General features: G+C 34.9%; 1 protein-coding gene across 3 annotated transcripts in view; it reads left to right on the top strand.

The window, feature by feature from the left end:
- UBR5 (ubiquitin protein ligase E3 component n-recognin 5) overlaps positions 1 to 13153 on the top strand; it is a 176449-nt gene that overhangs the window by 42966 nt on the left and 120330 nt on the right. For all 3 annotated transcript variants that reach the window (XM_027850037.1, XM_027850036.1, XM_027850035.1), the window contains exons 2-5: positions 10286 to 10330; positions 10751 to 10832; positions 11377 to 11453; positions 12188 to 12307. In XM_027850037.1, coding sequence (XP_027705838.1) covers positions 10286 to 10330; positions 10751 to 10832; positions 11377 to 11453; positions 12188 to 12307 — 324 coding nt within the window. The remainder of the gene's footprint in view (positions 1 to 10285; positions 10331 to 10750; positions 10833 to 11376; positions 11454 to 12187; positions 12308 to 13153) is intronic.

Raw genomic sequence — 13153 nt, 5'->3', positions numbered from 1 at the left:
TTTTTGAGGACATTTTTAAAAAATGTTTTTTGTTTATTTTTGGTTGTATTTTGAGTTTTGAGCCGTCTCCCAACCCTGCATTAGAAAAGGCCAACATTTGACACATATATATGGGGAACCAATACATATTTCCATATCAGTTCTTTCTCTGGAGATACATAGTATCTCCCTTCATAAAGTCTTTTTTAGTTCAGCTGAATATTCAAGAGCATGTATTGTCTGACTTTGCTGCTCCTCGCCTCCAAGAATACATAACAGAAACTGAGGTCCAGCGATTTTCGTTTACTCGTCCATGGTGATTTAGTGAGAATTTGAATTAGAACCCAAATCTCCTAACCAAGTGGTATCTGACAGAGCGGTCAGAAAGGATGAGAGAAACCATTTGTATTTGGGAACATGATCATTTTTGACTGAGTTTAGTTTAATTAAAATATTAGGAGTAAAATTTAAGTCTCCAAAGCCTTTACTTTTATTTTATTAGTTGTAGTTAGGTATTACTTGAAGGTAATAACTTAACCATGAATATTTTGTAATTCTAGCTCTAGTCCACTTAATGAGGTATTACTGAAATGTTGAATTTGCTGTAATGAATTTTTTAATGGTTTTTTCTTTTACAGTTCTTAATTTTATTCCTTTCACTTTTATGTCAGTATAATGTCCAAATGTATTTCTCCTTCTTAGTGAACCTTCCCTTGTAACAAATAATTTTTTTAAAGAGGTGAAAAAAAGGTAGTTCTGCAAAACTAAACTACATTAACCAAGGTGGACGATATGTTCAGTTTTGTATGTCACAGCCCCCCACACCTCTGCAAAGAAGAGAAGGTAAATTTACTTCAGGATCAGGGTTGCCATTAATTAAAATACATACGATGTTTATTTATTGGGTTGCTTTTCCCCCCTTTGGTTCTTTACATTTATGTTGTAAACCCTGTCAATTTTGTTTAGTTTAAAAGTCTTCAGTTTAAGGCTTCTTTGAATTCTTCATGTTCTTCATTTCTAATGGCAGAGTCATAATTTTGCCATTGAATAACAATTCTATTACACTTGGTTTGTGCAATCTCTAATTGATGGGACTCTAGTTTGTTTTTATTTTTATTATAAAAAGTGTTATTAAAGACCTTTCTTTTTGTCTTTGATCTTCTTAGGGTATGTGCTTAGAAGTTGAATCTCAGGATCAAAGGATGTAGATATTTTAATAACTTTTTAAAGAAATGTTTAATTCCAAATCAGCAAGATTATCTTTTTGCTTTTTTGGCACATTACTTGAGTAGGAAGTAGGTTATCTTGACTGGAACAAGTGCAAAAATCCACCAACATGGAATAAATTTGAAGTAAGTTCTTATGTTCCTGTAAGTCTTTTGCTGTTATACTCCATTTATAAAGCACTTCATATCAGAATGATTTCTGATACTTTTCTATTCATTGTCATTTCTCGTTTTTCTTATACAACAAATATTTGTTAAGGTCCAGTTATCATTTGTGCACTCTGTTAGGTTTTGGAGTGGTGGTGGTGAGATCTAAAAATACAATAGGTTCACCAAGTTTACGGTCTGTTAGATGTGATTAAAACATATACCCAATAGCTGTGGAAAAAAAAAAAAACCCAGAATATGAAAGGCAAAGATAATTGAGAGGTAGATTATGGAAGGTTTCAAGGAGACAACATGTGCTCTGGGCATTGTGTAAATACTAAATTCATCCTTGAGAGTAAGAGGCACGTGACGTCGGATGGCGTAGGAGCTTGAGACTGCCCTGAACAAGTTCTGACCTTGCAAAGTAAAGGGCATATGAGTAGGAACTACACAGGCCCTTAGAGGTTAAATTCTCTGTCTATGTGATGTCGAACAAAAACCAGCTAGTTTTCAAAACCAGATCCTCTGGCACCAAATCTTGTGTTTCTTCTAATCTACTACAATATACTTGTTTATTTGAGCAATAGCAGGTAGTTTATTTTGGTGAGGTCATGGCATTAGTTTACATGAGAAGTGTGAGCTAAGATTGGAGTGGTGGTTGGTGACATTGTAGAGGTCTTTGAATAGTAAGATACTTTAATTACTGCTACCATAGCAGGACAGGATAATGATCTCCCTTAGATGCCTGCCTAGATAGTCTGTTATGTGTGTCATTGGTTCTCAGATGATGTGCCATGGCACAGAATATGCTGTGAATTATATGGAACTTATCTTTATAAGTGGCTTTGCACAAATGTATGAGTGTTATAAATTGTATACAATTTGCCCAAATTTCTCATAGCAGAGAATAATAGTAGGCTATGAGCAAAAAAAAAAAAAAAGTTTAGGGATCACTGATATATACTGTACTCGTTGAAACCTTTTGACACATTGAAGTGATCAAGATTCAATGCCACACATGTGAAAGTATAAGAATCATTTTCTTGAAGGAATGCATCAAGATGCATTACCTCTTTACCTTTCTGAAGAGTTGGGGCTTTTGGCTAGTCTTTTAGGTCATAGCCTGGAAGGATGCACTCTACAAGTCCTATTGCTTTACATTTTACTTTGTATGAACTTGATACTAATTGATAATGTGATAGGGGAACAGAGAATCTTGAAACTAAACAAAGCATCTTTGAAATGATAATGTAAGTCAGTTTCACTGATTCCATTTACAAAATTATGTGAGTGTACTTTTTCAAGACTATTCCATATGATGAAGGTTCAGCCACGTATGTCTTTTCACCATTTCTGTGATTTGGAGAAGAAAAAGTTGTAGGCTTCAAGTCAGCTTTGAGAGAATATTTTCGGATGTTAAATGGGGTCTTGTGTTCTGGTGAAATAATTTCATTCCAAATACTTTTACGCCTTATTTTCTCTGCCCCTAATCACTTGAGTGTTTTCTTATCTCTCTAGCCTTATAAAATAACTTAAAATTTTAAAGGGATATTATTGATTATTTAGTCTGTCCACAAAATAATAAATCTTTGTGGAAGTACTGAACATTGTTAGAAGCTTAATGCTAACCTATCCAACTACCTTAATACTTTATTGATTGTACTTGAATGAGATTAAATACAGAACTGAGGCTTTTTGCAGCAAAATTCATCTCCTCATGTTATTTTCCATTATAACTGCGTGCAGAAATATACTGTGAAATGGTATTTGGCTGGCCTATTGTACTTTAAAAATTTTTTTTTAAATTTTCCTTTTGTATATATAGGAGACCTTTCTAAAAGCTGCTGCTAGGGAAACAGTTCATAATTTAGGGCATTTTAAGTGTGTGGATAAGGTTCTTTTAAATTGATGAGTGCCATATAATATAAATACTTACAGATGATGATTAACTTAGAGATTAAAATGAATATGGTGTCAGGACTTTAGTGACTCTATAATTTTCATTGCTAATGTAAGCAACTTCCCATTCTATAGTTTACTTCTTTTATGCTTAAGAAATTTCCTTCTTATACTCATTGAGGACTTTTTAAACTAATACACAAGGAACAGTTTATCCAAATTAATATCCCTGAGACTTCAGAAGTTTAGTTTTATAGGATGATAGGTATTTAAGCAGGGCTTAAGATTGTTGTATTCAGAGGTTTTTCACATAGATGTGCAATGTCTGTTAGAAATGTATTCAACAGCTATTGTACTATAACAGATGATGAGCAGGCAGACTTCAGAAAAACCTGGTAAGACTTGTATGGACTGATGCTGAGTGAAATGAGCAGAACCAGGAGAATGTTGTACACAGTAACAGCCACATTATGCGGTGACTAACTTTGATAGACTTACTTAGCTCTTCTCAGCCATGCAAGGATCTAATACGTTTCCCAAAGACTCATGATGGAAAATGCTATCCACTTTCAGAGAAGGAACTATGGAGTCTAAATGCAGATGGAAGCATACTTTTTTCTTCTGTTTTGTTTTGTTTTGTTTATTCTTGTGGTTCCTCCTATTGGTTCTAATTTTAATTTACAACATGACTAATGTGAAAATATGTTTAATAGGAATGTGTATGTAGAGCCTGTATTAGATTGCGCGCCATCTTGGGGAGGGAGGAGGAGAAAGTGGGGGAGAAAATTTAAAACTCAAAATCTTATGGAAGTGAATATTGAAAACTAATGTGTATTCAACATTAAGATACATTTTTATTTCATTTATTTAGAATCTTAAAGTAGGAAAAGACCTTAGAAGTCAGCTAGCCCTAATGCACCTACTCTGTGTAGGATTCCTGACAGCATCCCAATAATTTATTCTGTGTTTGCTTGAAAACTTATGGTGGCAGACTGTTCATGAGGCATACTTTTACATTTTTGATATACTCAATGTTATTATGTTTACAAAATATTTTAACTTCTGCCTGCTGAATCTACATGAAATGAGTTAAATTATTACATAATAGTTCTTTAAAAAAAAATGTGAAAACTACTACCATGTCCTTTTTCCCTGGGTTAACCATGCCAAGTTCATTAAACAAATCCTACGTATGTCAGGATTTTGAGTCCCTTCATGGTGATCCAGGTTTGATGGTGTCCAAATTAAGATCATTGTTCACTGCTGAATAGTCCTTTTGAGATTTGACCATTCAGTGGGTCCTTGTTGTCAACATTATACTTCTGTTAAGACAACCTAATAATGGCATTCACTTTGACACATTTTAAGTCTTAAATCAGATTATACAATTCTTCAGTTCTTACTACTTGAAGTAGTTCTTACTACTGCTTTTAACTAACATTTCCCTTCTGGACTTGAGCAGTTGAATTGTTTATTTATTTTTGGCTAGACGATGGGGTTAAGTGAGTTGCCCAGGGTCACACACAGCTGGTGAGTGTTAACTGTCTGAGGCCCGATATGAGCTTAGGTTGTCCTGACTCCAAGGCTGTATCCATTGCACCGTCTAGCTGCCCTGAGCAGTTGAATTGTTGCCCCTTAATTGCAAGTTTTTACTTTTGCCATTATTAGATATCATTTCACTGGTTTTGATATCCAGTGTTTTCTGTTTGTTTTGAACTCCTATTGTATCATCTAATATATTATCTATTTTTTCCCCCAGTTTTGTGTCATCTACATTTTTGGTAAATGTGTTTTAGGTAATCATCCATACAGAGGAAATAATTAACAGTCCACAAAACCAAGCACAGACTTGAGTCGTATGCTACCTGATACCGTCTTTCAAGTTGATATTTAATACAGTAATCATAACATTTTATTAAGATTGCTTTGTGTCGCCAAGATTGTGTATAACTCTACTGCTATCCAATATCTTTCATTTTCAATTCAACAGACATTGATTAAGCGCCTACTGTATGCCAGGCACTCCTACAAAGATATCATGGGAGAATTTTATCAGATGACTTGCTGAAATCCAGATAAATTATATTTATAATATTTTCCTGTTTCACTTGTCTAATAAGCATATCAAAAAAGGAAACTTAACTTATTTTGATTTAACTTGTTTTTAGTGAACCTATATAATTTCTCGAGATCCATCAGTTCCACTTTCTAAATACTCTTAGACCATGCATTTAGTTTATTCAGGAATTTAGTTGGGCATAGATATCACACTTAACTAACATTTTGAAAATCATCTTATCAAACTAACACTCTTCTTTTTTCTATAGTTCTATAGAAATGTTACTAGGAGAGATTTTAGTCGTTGCATTTGCAGGTTCAGTATTTGCAGGTTCAGTATTCTGGGATAAAAAATTTGAATTCAGTATAAAAGCAGAGGGGTAAATTTAAGTTCAAATAGAAGCAATCAACAAGCATTTACAACACATTTGTGTGCTAGGCATATGCTAGTACATAGTTAGGTCTTGGGGAATATGAGTACAAAGAGTTCAGCAGTTTTTATTTTTAAGGAATTTATACTCCACTGGGAGAGACAAAAAGTACACATCTAAGCATATAGAATTCATTTAAAGGGAACAAATACAAATCAGTGCAAAGGAGGGCAGGCCATTGTATTTGGGGAATTGGGAAAGGCTTCATGTTGTGCTTGAGCTTTGTCTTGAAGGAAGACAGAAGCTCCTTGAGGCGTGGGTGAACAGGGGATTGCATTACAGGAGTAGAGGGATGGCATCTGTGCACAAGCACAGATATGAGGGAGGAACAGATAGGGGCAAGTTTGGCTGGATGGCAGTTGCAGAGAACAATTAGGAGGCTATTGCAGTAATCTAGGTGAGAGGTGATAAGGGCCTGAATTAGGTAGGGTGGTAGCTGTGTGAGTGTCATGAAAGAGTCAAATGAGAGAGATCCTATGAAGGTAGGCAAAACAAGAATTGGCAACTGACTGGATTTGTGGAGTGAGGGAGAGTGAAGAGTTGAGGATACCGAGGTAATAACTAGGGAAACCTGGAAGGATGGTGGTACTTTACACAGAAATAGGAAAGTGATTAGGGTCTGAACTAAGATGGTAGATGTGATACTAGAAAGAAAGGGAGTCAAATGTTAAAAATGTTGTAGCGATAGAAATGGCAAGATTTGGCAACTGATTAAATATGTGGAGTGAGGGAGAAAGAATTTATGATGCATTGTAATGCACTCTCTCCTTTTTTCTTACAACTCCCCTCCCCCCTTTCCCGATTCCTTTAAAACTCAGCTTGAATACTACCTTTCAGGTGAGGCCTTTCTTGATCTCTTCCTACCCCCCTCCACATCCTTAACTATTATCTTAAATGTGTTTTATACTTATTTACCAGAGGTATCCAATACAATGTAAACTCCTTGAGGTCATGTGTCCTAACCTGTCTGGCACCTAATAGGGGCTTGATAAATGCCTGCTAATTGATGGACATATATTACTTCCCTGTGCCAGGGGTCCTGTCTTCCCATCTCATATTTCCAATGGCAAGCTCCTAGGGAATAGTCAGGTTGATGTCAATACATTTGTCTTTTACCTTTCTTTGTATCCTTAGGGCTTAGCACAGTAACTGGCGTGTAATAGGTGTTTAATAAATGTTAATTGACTGACTTACCTGGCTGCCCATAATTTTGAGTCTTTGTGCAAGGATTCTCATGAATTTAAAAATCTAAAGTGTTGTAGGCCATGAAAATATCATTTTGAGAAACCTAGAATGCTTCAGCTCAGGGCATATACCTTTGCTAGTTACAGGATCATAAACGTGAAGTTATCAAGGAACCATAAAGATAATCTAGTCCCACTGCTTTTACAGATGGCACAGAGGCCCCAGATAGTTACTTGGTAACATAGTTATGTAGCTGAGACTATAGCCCAAATCTCCTGACTTTCTAATACACTGTCCACATCTGATTCTCCCACCTTTCCCCCTGCCACTGCTGATACTATTTGAAATATGGTTATGATTAATTAGTAGTTACTAAGAAAAATAAATAATAGCTAGAGCCACCAATATCCAATTTACCTGGCTAGGATTTGGTAAAAAAAAACAAAAAAACAAAAAACAGCTTTAATTTCTAGAAAACAATTTTCATTTGGGTGCCTGTAAGTTTGTAGTGGCTTTTGAGTGTTTATTTTACTACTGTAGAAAAAACCCCAATGCAGTGATATAAAAACATCTAGGCCAGTGGTGGTGTTGTGCAGATAGTGCAGATAAATACAGGAGAAATAGAGGTATCCATTACAAACTGCCTATACCTGATTTTGAGAGAAAAATTAATCTTTGTAAATTGACCAGATGTTGTGGTCATTCATTCCATGTATCAGAAGCAACAGCATAATAGAATATTTATCATCTTCTTTAAGACAACAGAATCATTATTGACTTCAGAATTTATTTTTCAAGAAAAAACAAATTGAATGGAAGGCCCTGTTTTAGAAAACTAGTCTATAGACTTTTTTATACCAAAGATCACAGGTCAAGTCAGCAAACACTTAAGAGCCAAGCCCTTAAGCTCTAGAAATACAAAGAGAAAAAAAATGGTCCCTGTCCGCAAGGGGCTCACAGTCTATTGGAGGAGACAATATGCAAACAGCTATGTACAACAAGAGGAGGGTGTGTGTCTGTGTGTCTGTGTAATTGGACATAATCTCAGAAAGAAGATATTAACATTAAGAAAGAATATAGAAAGGTTTCTTCCAGAAGAGGCTATTTTAGTTCAGAATTAAAAGGGTATCAGTAGGTGGAGATGAGTAGGGAAAGCATTTCTGGGGTGGACAGCCAGTGAAAATGCCTAGTAATGTCATATGAGAGGAATAGCAAGGACAGTGTTTACAGAATCACTGAGTATCGGGGAGAGTGAGGGGTGTGAGATATATGAAGACTGGAAAAGTAGGGGTCAGATCATGGAGAGTTTTAAAAGCCAAACAGAGGATTGTATATTTGATCTTGGGTTAATTGGGAACCATGGGAGTTTGAGTAGGAGGGAGAAGGGTGATGGGGGTGGGGTCATGCTTTCACTTTAGGAAAATCAGTGATAGCTGAGTAGAAGATTTACTGGAGTGAAGGGAGACTTGAAGCAGGGAGACCAATCAGCCGACTATTGGCAATAGACCAGACATGAGGTGATAAGGGCTTGTACCAGAATGATGGCAATGTCACAGGAGAGAAGGCTCATGTAATAAAGATATTATGAGGGTAGAATTGACAAGACTTGACAGTAGATTGACTGTGAGGGGACAGGGTGGGAGAGTAGAGCCAGAAATTGAGGATAGCACCTAAGTTGTGAGCCTGGATAACTGAGAGGATGTGAGGTGGTATCTTTGATTGTAATAGGGAAATTTGGAAGATGAGAAGGTTCAATTTCGGACATAGTGAATTCACATCATCTGGGAAACATCCAGATCAAGATGTCCAGTAGGTAGTTGGAGATGTGAGACTTGAGGTCAGGAAATAGGTTAGAACTAGTCAAATAGGATCTGGAAGTTATCTGTACCTATATAGCTATAGGTATCTATCAATCAGTCAAATTGAATCCATAGCAGCTATTGAGATAAAGCAAAATAGTATATTGTAAGAAAAGAAGAGGGCCAGGACAGAGCTTTGGGAGATACCCATGGTTAGCCAGCAAAGGAGATTGAAAGGGAGTAGTCAGAGGTAGAAAGTAGAAGGACCAGGAAATATCAGTGCCACAAAAACTTAGAGGAGATTATCAAGAAGAGTGTGCTCACACATAGATTTTTGGCAAATTTTTCACCATAAATTGGCTTCTGCCCAACAATTATAGGATAATTGAGAATTGATCATTGATTTATTTGACCGTTCTTCAGTATCTCCTCTTGGAACTCCTAGATTCCCTCAAAGCTCAGCTCAAGTAGGAACATGTACATTGAACTGTCTCTCCCATCATCTGTTAATATTCACAACTTCACTTAGTTCTTTGTATTTATTTTGTGTCAACACAGTCACTTAGGCCAATGTTAAATAGATAGTCATAAATTAAAGAGATAGTCATAAATAGATAAAGAGTTGTTTTTAAATCCAGAAATGCCTGTTTTTGTATCACCAGTATATCTAGCACAGTCTCTGGTACATAGTAGGTGCTTAATATATTCATATAAATTAATTGATTGAGACTATGGTAGATTGGTTACCTGAAGTCAAAAAATTTCCTTTTGTTTTCTATTTTTTGGATGGAACCCTTATTTTGTCATCCCCACCCCCATATTGATAAAGGCAACTGAATTTTCATAGGAAGTTTGTAACTTATACTAAGCTAAATGTAAGAATAAAGTGGACTACTTTAATGAAATCATAGCCTTAAAAATATAATTTATTTATGTTAACATTCTTATACTGAGTTAAAACATGACATTGTTTTAAATATTCATGGAAACTGTAAGGCACATAGATCAGAAGTGTCCTGATTTATCAAGTGAGGAAACTGAGCCTATGATTTTAAGTAACTTATTTACAATCATAAGGTTGGTAAGCTGAGGAGCCTAGACCAGAACTCCTAATTTTTTTAAGTCCATTCCTCCTTGTTCTAGATCAGATCCGCATTTCAAAAATGTCCATAACTCCTTCCTCTTTCTTTTCATTCCATTCTAAATCTTATTATGACAGGCATACCTAGAGAGAAGCACCTTTTGTTGTTAAGGAGAAATAATTGACCTGGCATGTGTTGCTATTGCACTAAAGGATTGGTGGTAGGATTTGAAAAAAGGTTTTATCTGCAGTGATAGAAGGAACAGAGAGTCCAACTAGTGATTGTCTTTATGGAACAAAAAGTTGTTTTACAATGACTCATCAGTGATGCCTTAATGATGAGCCTGTTTGTTCTACCGCAATAGTTGTCATTGGAATAATGGATAAGATCTACCTGTCAAATGGGAATATTCTACTGTTTTCATGTAGTAAGCTTTTTATTTGACATATTCATCATAGAAGTTTGTTTGTTTTTACCAGGTTACGGGAAGTGTCAGAGAAGTTGAACAAATATAATTTAAACAGGTAAGACTTTTTAGATGCTTTTTATATTTAGAAAAATATTTTCTCTTCCATGTCAAAAAGCCACAGTAGCATGCTTTCTAGATTTCCTTAACTTAATCAGTTCATGTTCTGTTAAGTTCATGTTATACCAGTTCAAGTTTAACTAGCAGTTATGAAACATTTATTATATAGGCGTTGATCTTAGAAGTTTGGTCATTTGATTCCATGGGTCCTGCTTATACAAGTGAAGCCTGCGATGTTGTGTATATTGACTTCATCAATATTAATAATTAAAGGAGTATCTTAACTAATATATAAACATATCTTAGTTGATATACAAATTTTAGTAAGTTTGGATGCCAATTCAAGTCTTTATGCTTTTTTTCTACATACCCTTCCCTGCTCTCCTAGCTTGAAATTTATTTGCTTTTAATTTTTCAGTCACCCTCCATTGAATGTATTGGAACAGGCTACTATTAAACAGTGTGTGGTGGGACCAAATCATGCTGCATTTCTTCTTGAGGTAAATATTAATTTGTTGAAGTAAAAGTATTAAAATAATCTATGTAATTATTTAATATTATCTCCATGTTACCTAGTAAAAGTCACAATTGTCCAATAAGATTAAGCTTGTCTGGGGTCCTTCATTACTGCTCCCCACACTTTACTCAATTAAAGACATAAAATTTTAGAGCTGAAAAAGGGCCTGGAGATATGTTTCTGGCACCTCATTTTACAAATCGGGAAACTGAGGCCTAGAGAAATTAAATGATTTCCCATGGTCACATTTTTTCAGAGCTTCTTATTCCTTGTCTTTTTTTCTTTCTATGAATTTCTACAGAACTTAAAAAGAGTTTGGGATTTTTCTCCTGTAATTTCATATATGTTCATTATTTCTTAAGTACATAAGATCCTTTGGGGTTAAGGATGTTCTTTTTTGGGGAGTGGGCAGGTATTCTCACAGAGTGCTTGCTCATTTTAGGGGCCAGGATAGACCTATATTTGAAGGAATATTTATATATTGACTCTTCTGTTTTGAATACTTCATTTCTCTCTCTCTATTTTAGGATGGTAGAGTCTGCAGGATTGGTTTTTCAGTGCAGCCAGACAGATTAGAATTGGGTAAACCTGATAATAATGATGGGTAAGGCTATACATCCTTTCTACTTAATATATGTTTAAACTTTAAGTAACTTACTTTTAATAGCCTTTGTTTTTGTGTCCCCATAACTGAAAGTAAGGCATTATATCTTAACGGGTATAGTTTAATTATATTTTTCATTTTCAACAAAATTATGCATCTATCATAAAATTAAAATCAGCAGAGAATCGCTTGATTTAGTCGGAATAACTTTCTGGATGGAATGCTTTGAAGTTTGTAATAGGCTCTAAAATAGACTTTTTTTTGATATGAGTCTATTTTGGCTGGATTGACTTTGTAGGTCACATTAAAATTTTGCCTTAATGTTTATAACAACAAATAGAACTGATTTGACTATAGTTGGACTGCTTAAATGAACCCTAAATTTGGGTGCTCAAAAACTGGTGGATGATGTCTTGTTTATTATTTTGCTAAATATCAGACAATTAACCTTAAATGTTATGTTTAACATTTATTTGTAATTACATTGTTGAACATTTTTGCAGTGAGAACAGAATGGATTGCTAATGTGAATAAAACATGTCAACTCTGTCTTCTAATTTCCAGTTAAAATTTTAGTATTTTAGTTAGATTAGCATGGAATATTCCCCAAGGGTGTTGCTTAAGCTGGTATGTTACCAGAATAAGTCCCTGAGAATTGAGACCTGGGATTCCAGGTTTTGTTCCTAATCCTTTTGGGATTGTTTTGTGACTGATCTACCATCTTTTATTTTCAGTTCAAAGTTGAGCAGTGGCTCAGGGGCAGGAAGGACATCCAGGCCAGGCAGGACTAGTGACTCCCCATGGTTTCTGTCTGGTTCTGAAACTCTGGGCAGACTGGCAGGCAACACCCTTGGGTAAGTTTTGATAGGATTGAGGCTGCTTTTTGTTTGTATCATAGTCTTGTATGTGTCTATACACATATAAACTGTTTTACTCTATGCATAAAGAACACTTATAGCCAGTAGTGGTCTAACTAGGTATTGAGGAAACTTACTGATTAGAGGTCTAGGCAGGGATCTCATGTTTAATTATTCTGGATTATTTAGATATAAACTAACAGTATATGTAGAATTGCTATTAATCAGGCTGGTCAACAGTATTGTCAGTATTATTAAAACTTTTAAAAGGGATCAGTGTTTGACTGATGACCAAAAGGATGATTTTAAGGCATAATGATAAGATCTGTGTGCCCACCATTTTAACTTTTTAATATGGGAATCAAGCCAGTCATTAATTTCTTCTTATTATCCAAATCTTATAGCCATTTTGGATTTGTTAATTGAGCATTCTAAAATTCTACAGCTGATATTCTGTTATTTCCACAATTTGAACCACAAATAAAGGAAAGTTTTACCTGTTTTCTTTTTCCTTTAACAGATTCACTCTAACCATCTGTCTTATATACAATTTCATTTTCAGATGCCATATAGTAGCTCCTTCTATTTTTATTGAAGGTTTAAACTATAGGCAAAATAACAAGTGACCCCAGTATCTTAGCTCTGTCATATATAAACCAATATTAATAATCTTTTATTAACATTATTTCTATACATAAAGCTTTCCTCGTCAGGTCATTTTCATTTGAAACATCTTTCCTTGATGAAAGATAAAACTATCCAAATTAGAAAATAAAGACAGATGGATTTATAATAAAGAATTTTAGTTAAATATGCTAAACATTTGTTAAATAATATTCTTAA

Source organism: Vombatus ursinus, unplaced genomic scaffold, assembly GCF_900497805.2.
Source record: "Vombatus ursinus unplaced genomic scaffold, bare-nosed wombat genome assembly UNPS02008961.1, whole genome shotgun sequence".
Classification (NCBI taxonomy): Eukaryota; Metazoa; Chordata; class Mammalia; order Diprotodontia; family Vombatidae; genus Vombatus; species Vombatus ursinus.
This window is presented reverse-complemented; position numbering and strand designations above follow the sequence as displayed.